This window comes from Cottoperca gobio, chromosome 1 (genome assembly GCF_900634415.1).
Source record: "Cottoperca gobio chromosome 1, fCotGob3.1, whole genome shotgun sequence".
NCBI classification, from domain to species: Eukaryota; Metazoa; Chordata; class Actinopteri; order Perciformes; family Bovichtidae; genus Cottoperca; species Cottoperca gobio.
The window spans coordinates 7,218,032-7,233,099 of NC_041355.1; the positions used below are offsets into that span (position 1 = coordinate 7,218,032).

Consider the following 15,068-nt stretch of genomic DNA (forward strand, 5'->3'; position numbering starts at 1 on the left):
ACCACTCTGTGACAGAAGGATGAGTGGGAGGGCAAATCTCTACCTCGATCACAGAGACTCACACAAATGCGCCGTCCTGCTGTGTCCTTGCTGGGTACGAGGGGTGTGTGTGTGTGTTTATGCAGATACAAATAACTGTCGTGCACTGCTTGCTTTAGTGCTCATGGCTGCCTCATTTCTCCTTGGGATCTCAACCCATAGGGGACAGACACAGAAGGTGGACAGAGGAGAAACAAGACCACAGAAGGTGGACCATCTAATTGGCTAAAAAGGCAGTGAGGCATTTCTATTTTCATGTGACCTCTTGGAGAAAACAGTATATTACAGCCCCAAACTGCATCCCATATTAGGTCACAAACTCAAATATCCAAATGCCATTCCAACAATTTATTTGTGTAGCAATTTAATCAGGGATGGATGGGTGACTGTTTTCTTGTACACGAGAAGAAAAACATTAAGAAAATAGCACAAATGAAAGTATCAGTGAACACAGGAGTAAATGAATAATGCAAATCAAGTCATAATTATTCTCACTTACTTCAATTAATGCATTTCTAATCTCGGCATTTAGTGCATCTTCAGGGCTTAATAAAGAGAAAATGTAATATAATAAATGCAATACAAAACAATCCAATAAGATCATGAGAGTGAAAAGTCCTTATTTAGACTTGCAAAGGTTTTCCCTTTGTTTAGCGTTCAGTCATGGTTTGTAGGGAAAAGACTAACAAGCCTAAAGAAATGAGTTGTACATAACGTCCGCGGAGGTTTCTCAGCGCCTAAGTGGAAAACTGTCCATAGATCTTCGGTATGGTGAAAACTATGGTCAAATTAAGCATGTGATTTAACACCACATACAGTTTGTATGTGGTGTTAAATAGAAGAGAAGAAGGGAAATAGAATCACAATACATAGCAACGACCTGAAGTTGCTGCAGCTCTGAACTGCTTTCCCTGTAAACTATGACATATACTGTAAACTACATGTAACACCTTTTAAATTCAAAACAGAAAAGGGCTTTCACTAGCATGACACATTCACTGTGTATGTGTATGTAATGGAGATGTAGTCTCCTGTATCTGATAGCGGTGATGTCCTAACGATATTCAGTACACAACATAATGATGTGCTCTGACCCAATTGGCAAGAGGATTTATTATCTAGCTGTTATCCAATAATCTTCCACACACTGCGTTCACATTAATATACAATCAGACTCATCTGATGGGATTATCACCCGCACAACCAGATTAGGCCCCTCTGAGCAGATTACCATCCTGACAGTCTTACTGTGAACCAATCACCTCCGCACACTTGTGTGTGTGTGTTTGTGGATGTGTGTATTTGGTGTACAATACAATCTTCATATTGTGAGCCTTTGTGAGTGGCCTGTGAAAGCTTGGCTGGGGATCAGTGGTCTGAGTGTACGTGTGTATGTGTTGAAGGGTGTTAGTGTTATTACATGGCCTACTGCACATGAGACAGAGAAACAGACACAAGCCGTGGACACCGTGTGTGTGACAGTCAAGGCGACAGAGGAGACGTTGTTTGTTTTTATAATGTGTGTGCGTGTGTAGGGGAATGTCAGTGTATGAGCTGTGACACAGATGTTCAATGACAGAAGTATTACTTTGTATATGCTTTTGGTAAATGCAGAGTATAAGGACTCCATACATACAAAGGTACTCACAGCACAGCAGCTGCATGGATCAAATATGGACATTTCAGGAACTGCAGAGAAGTGTTTGTTTGTTTGTGTCTGTGTGAAAATGCGGCTGTGTGGTAGGTGGCATTGTGCGGTTTTCAGGCTTTTTCCTATCTCACATTGTGTTGTCTTTGATTCCTGAGGGCTCTGTGATCTAAAGTAGGCCACAAAAAGAAACCACATAAGACTCTCACCCAGATTTCAACTGTCTTCCTCCTCAGTAAAGTATTTCCGTCTGCCGCTCACTAGGATACCAGATCTCATACTGCTTGGACAGCAGGGACCCTCAGCGATGGACCACAGTGGAGGTGGGCTCCAACGCTCGACAGTTCACCGTCACAGGACTTTCCTCTGAGCAGGCCTACGTGTTCCGACTCACCGCTCGCACCGCCGTGGGCTGGGGAGAAGAGCAGGAAGCCCTGGTTGTTACCACTGAACGCAGAGGTAAAGGACACAGACGTACACTTTAGCTTTACATAGTGTCTGGTTTGCTCCCAGATCAGATCCACAAACCATGAGGTGCTGAGTGTGTTGAAAATAGTATTAAAAATACAACATTGCAAGAAGATTAGACTTTAAAATAGCACAAAATACACACAATTACACACAATGCGTCATATTTGAATAATGTTAGTACAGAGAGTGACAGCATGGAATAAAAGTCCCCACTCTCAAACTAATCCCCTGTATCAATCAGGGCTTTCAGACATTTAGATCATTTACAGTGGAGGATGTAGCTCTACATGAAAACTCATTTTTAATAAATAATACCTGCTGATGTTTTTCTTATATTGTTGCTTATTAAGTCATGAAAAGCCTAAAAGTTAAAGGTTTTTATTGGATTCAAGACCTTTCATAGGTCGCAGCCGCAACAGATATAAATGACTAAAGGTCTAAATGGAAGCCGAGTCGTCGTGTTATTTTAAAGTTTCCCTGCTACGCTGAGTCAAAATGTCACCTGTGAAAAAGTCCTACATGGATTTATGAAGTTGATGGGGTATATTGCAGACAAAATAAACACAAAGCTCACAAGTGTGTGTACACACTGGGGCACAGAAGATTAAAATAAAATGTATTTTTGAAATATCAGTTCCTCCCTCTTTATATTGAAAGAGGTAGAAATGATAACAGTGTGATTAAATTCTGAAATGATTTAATCACACTTAATGGAACCAGTATAACACGTTTGTTCATTTTGCGTCTATAAAGAAATATACTTTTCTACATTGCTGGATAATTCAAGAAGAATAATAGGGTGTCAGCTTGGTAGCTTTGACTAATGACGAGTAAAACTTGCCTTTTTCATGCACCCCCACGATATATAAGTATCATGTATCTCGTGTAGCATTTGTACCAAAGCAATGTAATAATCTGTAATGGGATTCACATTCAATTAGAATGATGCATAAGGAAATAAAATGTCTTAAATAAACCAGATTAGACACAAAACTCTGTAAATGAGCCAATTTTAGGCAGGACTGACTTGATTGATGATATTAATTTTACCTGCACTTTTCAAAATGTTTGCAATTAGGAAGGTCTATTTCAGGAGAAAACTACAATCACTTTGTGGTTGTTCTGTCCTCTCTTTTCACATTCATTTCCAAATGGTTAAAGATTATATTTTGTCATTTCCTATAGTAATGCCCGTGCGGGAAGAGTATGGAAAGGTTAGCTGAAAGTTTTAGCATTTAAAAAATGATCTCTGCTGCCCTACCTAAAGGGGTGTAATGAGCTGCTGCCGATGTGAAGTCCTCACAGAGCTTCGGGCAGATTATCACTTCTTCAACAACAAGTAGTTTATGGTTGGACGTGCAGAATCCCTTGTAACTTGGCACTTAACATTAGCACAAGATTTTAAAAAAAGTATGACCTTTTCCTTCTGTGGGACATTTTACATAGAGGACACAAAGAAATTACATTTAGAAACTCCATTGGAGGACGAGTGGCTTGGCAGCAAATGTAGATATTGAAATCGCCAGTTGATTGAAGGCCCTCTTGAAGGAGCTTAATAAGAGCCAAGAGTGCCAGAAACTGCCTGGGGGGTCTGTGCAAAAGTATTCAATTTCAAAAAGCGAGCCACCTAGCCACTTGTTGAAATATCATGAAAGATTGTATATTATTAGACCAAAGAAAATTGTGTAAGACTTTATTTGAAGGTGTGTGCTTAAGACTGACATGTCACTTTATGAATTTACAGGACTCTTTATGAATGTCGTAAACATTCAGGCCTTTTCAATTAACCCTGACCTCGTTAAAAATAACAATGGACTGAATGGCACTTAATGACAAGAATCATAAACATTCATAAAGACCCCTCCATGTTTTACAGGTGTCGGGTCATGACAGTGTTACGCACACCCCTTCAAATAAAGTGGTGCTGAAAATTGTGGCTTTCAGTCTGTTGATACTTGTTGAGCGAGACAACAAGAATTATCAGCCTTTTACACTCGACTGTCTTGCAACACATCGCACCATGCGCTGCTGTGGGAGGGTGACAAATGTTCAGTTAGTAGGTGAGAAAGAGAATGAGACTGGCAGTGTGTGGAAATGGCAGTATGTCTTTTGCTTTTGCCAAAAAAGAGAGCACAGACCAAAAATCATGATCTGAAAGCCATAAATCTTAGATTCTAGACCAAAGTAATTACTTACTATCCATCAGTGGTTCTATCAGCACGATGCAATTATAATACATTTGTCTCTTATCACACATAAATGTTGCTGATTTGTCTTTAAAATTTCATCTAATATGAGCAGTCACTGGTGGCCTCGTCGTAGGGTTTAAACTGAAAATAACAGGAATTTAAATACTGAGTATGACAGCCCATGACTGTGACAAGATGATGGAGGCTGAGCAGTGACAGTAACTCTCCTAAGACCTGTAACAGAAGAAGTATTTCCTCCAACACACACTCAGTGTCCAGAAAGGAATTGACTTTGAAAGAGTCCAGCAGTGAGCAGAGAAGTTCTTTTTCCTTCAATTTAGAAATAAATAAAAAGTGTTTTTATCAACTTCAGATTCAGAGGTTGTGCACTTTTATCTCATCTTGTCTAGACTTCTTCTTCTTCTTCTTCTTCTTCTTCTTCTTCTTCTTCTTCTTCATCTTCTTCTTCTTCTTCTCTCTCCTTCTGCTTCAATCAACTGCTTTCAGCTCAGTCAGAATGAAGCAGGAGGATTTCAACTGATGCCAAATGAACGTTCAGCGTGTCCTACTATACTCTCTAGCATCTCTCCAATGGGTACAATTTACACAAATATTAGAAAGGAGCATTTGACCGATCATAATAATCCAAATCTGACTATTATTCTAAATATTTCAGAGACTGAAATTAAAATAAATTGGCAGAGCGTGTCATCTTTAGCGAGGCAACAAACGACAGTAAATAATAAAGTAAGCAAATACTCAGGAATAAACTTGTAAAGACTCATGTTTTTTTAAATGACTTGAACTTAGTGAATTAGTTTTAAATTCAAATTAACAAGAAGACACGAACAACTAAGAATGTGTTGCAGACAGTGGTGTGTGAAGCAAGGCAAAATGACAGGAGTTTCCCACTCAGGTTTTAAGTTGATAAAGAAATATTAACATATGCCTGCCTACCTTTTTTTCCCCTCTAAACAATTAGCATTGTGTGTTAAAAAACAGGAGAACACCCTCTATGTTTACGAGGATGTTATACAGCCCAACAGGTCGGTAAACTGTAAAGCTTCCGTCTCATCGAACGTACCACATTGTTTAAGTGTAGCTGAAGGTACAAGTCATAAAAGTCAATACTGCAGATCCATCACACATAAGCAGTACATCAACTCATATCAGTGTTACAGCTACAGGCTGAGTCAGTGTTGTTACATGACAACACGTTTTATACGACAGTGTTTGTCCTCTGTGAGCGAGAGAAGCCTGTGACTGTTTCCAGTGTAGACTCAGTACTGAGGAAGATTACATTTTCATCCTAAGATGCTGCTTCAAAACAATAGTGGCAGGAGATCTAGTATTATCTTCTAAATAAATGTTTAAAAACTGCATTAACTGATTTCTTTTTCTTCTTCTGGCCACTTGGGGTTAGGTGATATGGACACCGTGACACTGATGTGTTATTACCAGATCATGTTGATGTTGTTAGCAAACGGTTACATATTTACACATCAAGCAGTTATGGAGAAACATTAACATCGTGGAGTCGTGTTTGTGTCCGCCTGAGGAATTTAGGACCAATATTTACTCAGCTTTTAGCTTTGTTTTTGGTCTCTTGGCTACTAAATAATCAACTGTGTCACCAGCTAGTTGCTAAAGTCTGCAGTTTGTTGCTGTAAAGGTAGCGTACGTTGGTCTTTAGAACACTATGCTGGTGAGAGTGAACCAAAACGCTCTAAATAAGTTACATTTAAATAAAGCACACTGTATTGTTTTAATATATCTTAAAATTCTTTATAAAAATCACATGTGTACCAACATTTTACAAACATAGGTTGCATTAGTTTATCATCCCGTGAGCAGGTGGTAAAATAATCAGTTGATGAAGACGTGGAGGAAAGGTTTAAGTGCAAGGTGATGTTGAAGTTTGACCGAGAACTATTCCAGCGAAGTGAAATATCACTTTGAAGATGAAGTTATAGTGGTTCTGGTGTCTCAGAAGACTAACGCTTGAATAACTTTGGTTTGAATGTGGCTCTCAGCCTTTGATATATGTCATCCCTGATCTCTCTCTCCACTTTTCTCTGTCAGCCTGCGCCGTCTATGTCTAGTAAAGCATCGAAAATGCCACAAAGATCCTTATATTAAAAAGTGACCGTGAATTTAATTTTTTATGAAAACGTAGAATCATGATGTCAGATATCCTATTTGGAGCTATCAGCTCTTGTAGTGCCTTTTAATTGAATCAGATATCATAGCATCTGCAGCATCATTATCAGGATTTCTTTCTTAAGAATTGAAATCCGTGGTTCCCTGTTCCACTTCAGTAACATAATGGCCCTTTCTCACTGTGAGATAGACAGAATAGCCTAATAGAGATTTCTTTCTGATGAGGCAGAGGAGACCAACTTAATCCCCAGAAAAAGAAAATTGGCTTTTTGAGTGTGTGAGTGTGAATGTGTGTATCAAGCTTTGTGCATGTGCATGAATGAAAACAATTCCCTCAAGAGAGATTTATCTCTGCTGGTGTTTGTCTCCAAGAGGGTGATAACAGATGGACTTGTTGAAGGTAATGGACAACATACAGTTGCATATTTAGCAGAAGTCAACCTCTTTACGACCGTATATATTTTCCCTCCTCTCGACACCATATCTTCTTTCTTGTACCCTTCATTTCCACCGCACTCCTCTCCTCTCCCTTGCATAGCAGTAAACAGTTGTGTAAGTGCTGAAAGGGCAGCACTTGCTCTGACAATTATGAGTTTATTATCAGAACATGATCTTAACTGTGGAGCGGAACAAGAGGAGCAGACAGGGAGACACAGATGCTATCAGGGAAACAAAAGAGGGAGAGAATAGTCGATCTTAAAGGGACTGAGGAATAAGGGCGCGAGGGGGAGAAGGGAGTCGAACAGATTTGACTTAAATTACTTGTGATAAGGATGAATGAAGGAAAGGCGAGCGTGTGTGTGTGAGTGACTGTGCTTGTGCATGTGTTTGAGAATATAAATGCAGATTAATTTAACTTCAGAGAGAATCAATAATGCTTTAATTTCCAGACCTAATCGATAAACTGATTCTCCTGAAATGAAACAGTTATGCCGCCCAACCGCGTGTTGTTTGTTTGTTTGCGTGCGTGCATGTGTGTACACACATCGACTAATCACACAGCTTGTGCCAACACAGTTGTACAAAGACACTGACTCCCAGAGTCATCTTTTATCTCTTAATTGAATAGCAAAGACACAGACAAATACGAACACACACACCGGCAATCTGTTGAGAAATTGTTTCTTTGATGCTGCAGTGGTTAGATGTCTGGTTTCATTTAAACATATGTACAGCCTACGATTTCCACGCCACCGTGAAAGCTGATTAAACAATCTCGTCTTGTTGTGAATTTTTGAATAGAAAGTTCTTTGAAGGTAGAAATTGAGTTATTTGTGCTGTCAGTTGTCAGCATGGGGTCTTGCTTGTGGAAGAAGAAATGAAAAGGTGAAAAGTAAAGAGAGAATAAACTAAATGGCTAAAAGTCACTGAGCTGTCTCCAACCTTCTGTCTCCACCGACTCAACATGCTGTTCCCACCAACGGGCCGCTGACACTGGCTTAGAAGCAACATCTAAGAAGTATACCAAGTTATCTCAGTGCCTTCGGTTCAACTACAACCTTTCCCCAAGTGTGCCGTCTTTCTAATGTCAAACAAAGACAGAAACTACAACAGATAATCTAAGAACACGGGGCAATAGAGTGCTGCAGGAATGAGTCCTAAAACCCAGAAATAAGTTAGCTGACTAGAGGGACAGACCCCCCTGGAGCATCGTGCCCCTTGCTCAGGGGCCATCTAGACCACTAGGCCATCACCACCGCGATCATCACCATCATGCGACCGTAATGTAGTTTGTTTATAGTCTAGCTTTTTACTACTTTGCATTTATGCTTTAAAAGTCAAAAAGTGGTGTTAAGATGCTTCTGTGAGTAAATGTGTGTTTGCCACAGAGCTTCTTTTCTGCAATAATCTAAGTGGAACTAGGTCAACGCTGACTTCCTGCTGTTTGTTTGTGTTGGTTTTGTAGTTAACAGACAGCGACTACGAGGACGAGCAGCCCAAGCACTCCTTCGTCAACCACTACATGAGCGATCCCACCTACTATAACTCCTGGAAGCGGCAGCCCAAAAGCCTTAAACCGATCGGCACTCCTTTTGGCTACGAGGAGTGCGCCACTGCAGACACAGAGCCGTACTACCAGACCGTGGTCACGCAGCACAGCACAGGCGGCGCGTACACACCCACGGGGCAGCCTGCGCTCACGCACGTCAACCCCAACACCAACCCGCCCCCAGGGTCACGCACCCCTGTGACGGGATTTTCCTCATTCGTTTGACTCTAGAGACAAAAACTGCACAAAATGATACACACACACGTACACAAAATGAAGGAGGGGGCCCGGTGTGTGTTTGGACTAAAGGGGACAGAGCCGGCAGCTTCGGAGTAGAGGGGAGAACGAGGTGAGGAGACGTGGGACGGACTGGTGACGAAGCAGCCCTTCATGCCCCAAAGAACTAAAGCTACACTTCTCACTCGCCTTCTCCCCTCATTCACAAAGATCCTCACTGTGTCGACGAGTGTGTGTGTTGCTCTCCTACTCTGTTACGCCTCTGTGTCACTGTGCCCACACACACAGTTACTGTTCTCATTTCCACACACACACACACACACACACACACACACTCACCACCAGATATTCATGCCTATTCCAGAGACTCCAACGAGAGCTGCGACTACATGAGTCTGGTTGTGTAAATGTCAAGGAGAGATTCGACCTCGGGAACGTGGAATTTCTGCACAATGCTTCTTTTCTGTTTTCTGTATTTACACATAAGTGCACAAATACACACGCATGCACTCCCTGATGCGCCATCTTAGTATCTCCCACCGGGGAGAGAGGAACTTCACGGTTGAGGAGCATCATTAAGAGACGGCACAGAAGCGAGCAGCTTTTGTTGACAGACTGCTTCATGTACACAAACACAGAGCTGTCAGCTTTAATAAACACTACCACACAGGAGAGAAGAAGAAAAGAAAACAATCAATAATCACCATTTTTTGAACATGATGAAGGACGGAGAACGAGCGTGGGCGGGGGTTCTTCAGAAGTTAAGGCATTCTCAGTGAGAGTGTTGTGTGGTTCTAAGAGCGACATGTGATGTTTGGGGTTGGGGTCGGAATATATGAAAACCATGTTTTTTTACCGTCTACTTCCTGTTGTCAGCGCTCCTTATACCACAGCCTCCCAAGCCATAATGCTTGCACTGAGCCGAACCCCGCGCATTTCATCTTTCTTCTGTTGAAGTTTCATTTTTTACAATTTTAAGTGTGTGTGTTTGAGTGTTCCACGTGTGCGTACAAGCATGCGTGTGTAAATGGCTCTACGCTCAGCTGAGAAGCCAGTTCATCCGTCTCTGTTGTTCACCGCTAAGCAAGAGTGCCATTGTATGTATGTTTGCGTTTTTAAGATGGATTTTGTACAGGGAAACCCTTTTTACTCGTGAGGTGTTGTATGTAGCTTCGGCCACGTTTGTGTAATTCATAGCGAAGCGGCACTGGAGCGAGTCCTGAGCTACACTGACTGACGATGAGAGGGAAAAGGAGATCGTTTTAAAAGAATCATAGAAAATAAGCTGCAGTGAATGAGTGCTGAACACGATTACAGGAATCATTCTTGTGTGATTGAACTTTGAATCATAAGGCCCCACTATCTGTACCAGCCAGACTGACACACATGTACTTTGTACCAAGTGCAAACACAAATCATCTGTAAGTTTTTGCTCATGTATACGAGCGTGTGTGTGTGAGTGACTGTGCTTGTGCAGTGTTTGAGATATAAATGCAGATATTAATTTAACTTCAGAGAGAATCAATAATGCTTTAATTTACAGACCTAATCGATAAAACTGATTCTCCTGAAATGAAAACAGTTATGCGGCCCAACCGCGTGTTGTTTGTTTTGTTTGCGTGCGATGTTGCATGTGTGACACACATCTGACTAATCCACACAGCTGTGCCAAACATTTGTACCAAAGGACACGAATCCAGAGTCATCTTTTATCTCTTAATTGAATAGCAAAGAACAGACAAATACGAAAACACACACCGGCAATCTGTTGAGAAATTGTTTCTTTGATGCGTGCAGTGGTAGAGTATGGTGGTTTCATTTAAACACATGTATGCATGCACAGTCGCACTGATGCATATGTGATGTAAATGTAGGCTGCCCTTGTCCTGTGTTAGAAGGTATATACAGCATATGGTCCATGATAGTCTCAATTTGTCCAGCTGACAGTTTATTTCATCACGTATAGTTACAGATTAAAGGAAAAACCTCAATTAATGAGTGGAGAAGCATATTTAATGCAGATGTTTCTATACAGGGCTCTATACGCGTTTACATGCATTTAAGTAACTGATGTCTTCGTCTTTATTAGATTTGTTTTGGGGCTTTGTCCTTTATTATACAGAACAGCTGCAGATAGAGAGGAAAGGGGGGGAGAGAGAGAGAGAGGAATTGACATGCAGCAAAGGCAAAGACCCAGTCTTTGTACATAAGGTGCCCGCTCCACCAGCTGAGCTACCGGAGAGCCCTACAGCTTATTTCTTAAATGTATATGAGATTTCTACTTTAGAAAAAAGGGTGTCTAGTTGGCGTCTTACATGTATAAGTGTGTATGACAAAGACTTTAGACATAGAAAGTATCCCCCTGTAATATATAACTGTGACAGGAGAGTAGATAAAAGGAAAGGTCGTCACAGGTGGCTATGAATTGTCTGTTCCAATAATTCCACCCAAAGTCAGACTGAAATGGAAACTGACTCACAGTACCGTCTACAAGTCTAAATATGTTCTACCTCTAATATGTGGCCATTTGTAAAACCTCAGACACATTTGTGCTGTTCAGAGAAGCTATGCCGTCTCTAGCCTGTCCTCTCACTGCAGTGTCTCCCCCCCACACACACACGCACACACATTATATCACTATTACAGTTAAAATAAGAGCATCAAAGCTGTTCTGGAGGCTTGTGTGTTTATCTCTGTGGCGAACACATTTGATAGAGATAAGTGCGTACTAGATGTTTTGACCTTTCTTTAATTTTCTATTCTTTCGCATCGAGCACCTTCTTGACTTGCAGTGCTCTGTAATTTGTGACCTAACAGTATATCTATAAACTGTTCACAAAGTCTCCCTGTCCCTGATGAACAAAAACACACACACATGGATGTACGCAGTGGTAACACAGTCACACAATGTTAAACCACTAAATGACATGAGTTTATGTATGAATTAATGTTTCAAATGAAATTGCTCTTGTATTTTTAATGTGTTGCTCTCTATTCCCCCTTTCTTATCCTTTTTCTCCCTACCCATTTCTCATCTGACTCTTTCTCCCTTGTTTCCACATACACAGAGCGTCCCCAGCCACCCAGGAAGTTGGCTGTTCCTCAGGACGGGGTTGAATCTCGCCATCTCCGCCTTCACTGGGTGACGGGTGGCTCAGGTTCCTCCCCGCTGAGGTACTTCACTCTGCAGGTCAAAGAGCTGCCCAATGGAGACTGGAACACACACACTGCTGACATCCCACACAACGTGACCACCTGGACCGCTGACAGGTACACATGTGCACATATATGCAGTCACACACACACACACACACACACACACACACACACACACACACATACACAGACATATCTGCCTGTAAGGCGACAGAGTAGTAATTGTAGTTGTGCGGCAGGCCTGTCAATGCTTTATGCTTTATAGACTCCATATTTGAAGAGTTTGGAGTGTGGTGTGTTTTTTAGTGTTTCTGAAACTAAACACATACGAAAGTGAAATTGATTAAATAGTATTTCTGCTCTAACATAAGCTGCAAAAATCATCAGTACTTGCCAACTACCTTACTACATACGGTCGTCGTTTGTCTACCGTTGTCTGAAATCCAAAAATGACAAAGAATTGCAGGTGTGCCACCGTGCCACCGTGAAACTGCTGTGTAAGAACGGAAAGCTTGACAGGCATAGCAACCGTATCCAAGGAGAGTTAGGGGCTACCTAATAGTGAATTAGGCCATCTCAAGCATCCTCGGAGAAAACATGAATAAAAACTTCACATTACTGTTTTTTGCTTTCCTTACAGAGCCCTAACATGGAGATTAGTTTGGCATGACTTGCTGGACTTGAATTAGTTAGAGCAGTCGTTAAAACATCTTGTAATGTTCGTACATCGAGGGGAGAAGAAGAGTGGACAGAGAGTGGAGGGCTGCTGTTAATTCTCAAAGCAAACAACAGAGAATTAGAACACAGTAGCAGAAGGTTTTTAATTTATTTAGCACAAAAGAAAATACGGAGGAGAGCAGAGTAATCATAATCACTGCAGAAATGTGGAGGATCTCAGTCACCTAATCGCACAGCAACAGCAGGAAGTGCTCTTTTTCTGTTTCTCTTAAGAAGTGTTTTTCTCACTCTGTCCTCACGCTTTCAAGTTTGGGTGTCGTTTGTCCATAGTCTCTTACCACAAACGTTTTTACCATCCCTCTTCTAGTCACCACCTCCCTCCCTCCCTCCCTCCCTCCCTCCCTCCCTCCACCCATCAGTAGCCAGTGCTTTCAAAAACCCTAAATTGTGTATTATTTTCTTCGTTCACATGCACTAATCCCTGGCAGGAGAGGGCTCCATGTCTTCCTTTTCCGTCCCTCTCTTTATCCCTCCACCCTCTTCTCCCCGGTGAGACAGTCATTATGGCAGCAGGTGATGGTGGTCAGACTTGATGGCTGCTCCAACTTCCCTAAAAGCCAAAGTAGCAGAACTATGATAAGGCTTTACTTGTGTATCGTGTGTGTGTGTGTGTGACTGTTGGTGTGCGCTCCTTTGCGAGCTATCACAGAGCTCCTTGAGATGCTGGAGAGCGTTCTCTCTCAGTGTGTATGCACCAGCCTGTTTCAACCTGCCTCAGGGAGAGTCTCTCTGCCATGATGGTGCTGCTGCTGCTGCTGCTGTTGTTGTTTTGATGCCATGATGCTCATTCTGAAACACTGAATGCTCTAATTACAGCGCCGGATGGAGGAATTAGTTTACATCTCCACACACGCTCACACTCACGCTTACTTGTTATCCAAACCTTAATTGTTGTTTTCCAACGAGACATCTTTGGAACCAAAACATCGAAGTCCCCCAGGCCGATGCAAACATAGACACACATGTATGGTACACACACACACACTTCCAAACACTGTCCTTAACGTTGTCACAGTGCTGTTGGTGCCCCACCCTCTTTGCGCTTGGTGCCTTTGATGTCTTATTCCTACGACACCCACAAACCCATAGGGCCTTTTCTTGTCCCTTATTGGGACTTATTATTATACAAGAGGACATTTGAGCAGTTCTCCTGTCTGCCTGCTGAACTTCTAGCTGGTCCTCTGAAGTCTCCTAGGCGCTGTGTAAATATAGTCTAGAGGACCTTGCAGGTAAACGTGTGAGCAGTGATAAAGAGGGGGGGGGGGGGGGGGTCTTGCTACAAATTATTAAATTGTACCTGTTAACACTTGTTAATAATTAGGCTAGACCAATTAAAGGTAAGGGAAATGACTGTTTTGCCACCGACTGTCCTTTAAACATTTTAATCAATTTCCCACGGTGTGCAGGAGAGGGTACATTTAATCTATTAGCATGCTATAAGGCACCTTACTCTTGTTCAGCTGGCTCCTTACAATGGGTGCCTGTTCCCTCAGCTGATTGTAAGTGGCTCTAGAGTAAAGTGTTTTCAAAATGACTGATGTAAATTGTTATTCTGTGCTTATTAATGCAATCACCTTGCACAGAGGAGAAATGTAGAGAGATTTCGTGGTAGTATGGCAGCAGAAATTCTTTGGCAGGGGAGACAATTATCAAAGGTGTAAGATAATTATTATTCAGGACCATGTCTGCTCTTCAAAGGCCACTGAAAGAGCAGAATTGTGTCTGTAAGAGGGGGAGAAGATATTCCCAAATTATTGTAGTTATCCAGTGGAGGTTTTGACCACTTGTGGTGCTGTAGAGCAATGTTTTAATGAGCGGGTCATTGTCTGGTTTGTATTTTGCATTAATGCGTCTGTGTGTTTGTGATAAGAGGAGAACAAACCACACGCTGATGCAAGCAATGCAATGGAAGACTTTACAAACGTTTTACGTGTTTTACATTTTAGTTTTCACTTCAGATTTCTCACCAAAAGAGCAATGTAAATATCTGTGTTTGTTTTCAATAAAGATTCTATCGACTACTTTAATGCTTTGGTATTTATCGTGACACATTTTGTGTCCCAAATATGAACTGTTAGCTTCAGGTAAACATTACAAACCGCCACAAGCTTTCTTTCCTGCCAACGTCTATAACAGTACTCAACAAGAACACAGGTTAATCCATCAAGGAGGCACCGTCGCATCTACTTTATGTATCTTATCTACTTATATTACTGTACTAATCAAATCAAACTTTATGCAGTTGGCACCTTTCACCATTCAAAGCTCTTTACCGGTGCTTGATGAGCTAAAACAGTCCAAATATAAACTGTGAAACAATAAGAGCCCAGGCGTTACGCCGACACGAAGAATCACCATGTCACATCTTTCAAGTAAAAAGAAAAACACAAGTGTTAACTGTGATGCTGTGCTTTTATTGGCTGAATAACAAATGAAATGC

The 15,068-nt window shown here is 41.6% G+C and overlaps 1 protein-coding gene across 1 annotated transcript in view; it reads left to right on the top strand.

Annotated features, from left to right (window-relative positions):
• The window catches only part of LOC115007219 (protein sidekick-1-like), a 206,845-nt gene that overhangs the window by 187,354 nt on the left and 4,423 nt on the right, over positions 1-15,068 (top strand). Inside the window, exons 30-31 of the mRNA XM_029429988.1 lie at positions 1,952-2,146; positions 11,803-12,004. Of these exons, the coding sequence (XP_029285848.1) occupies positions 1,952-2,146; positions 11,803-12,004 (397 nt within the window). The remainder of the gene's footprint in view (positions 1-1,951; positions 2,147-11,802; positions 12,005-15,068) is intronic.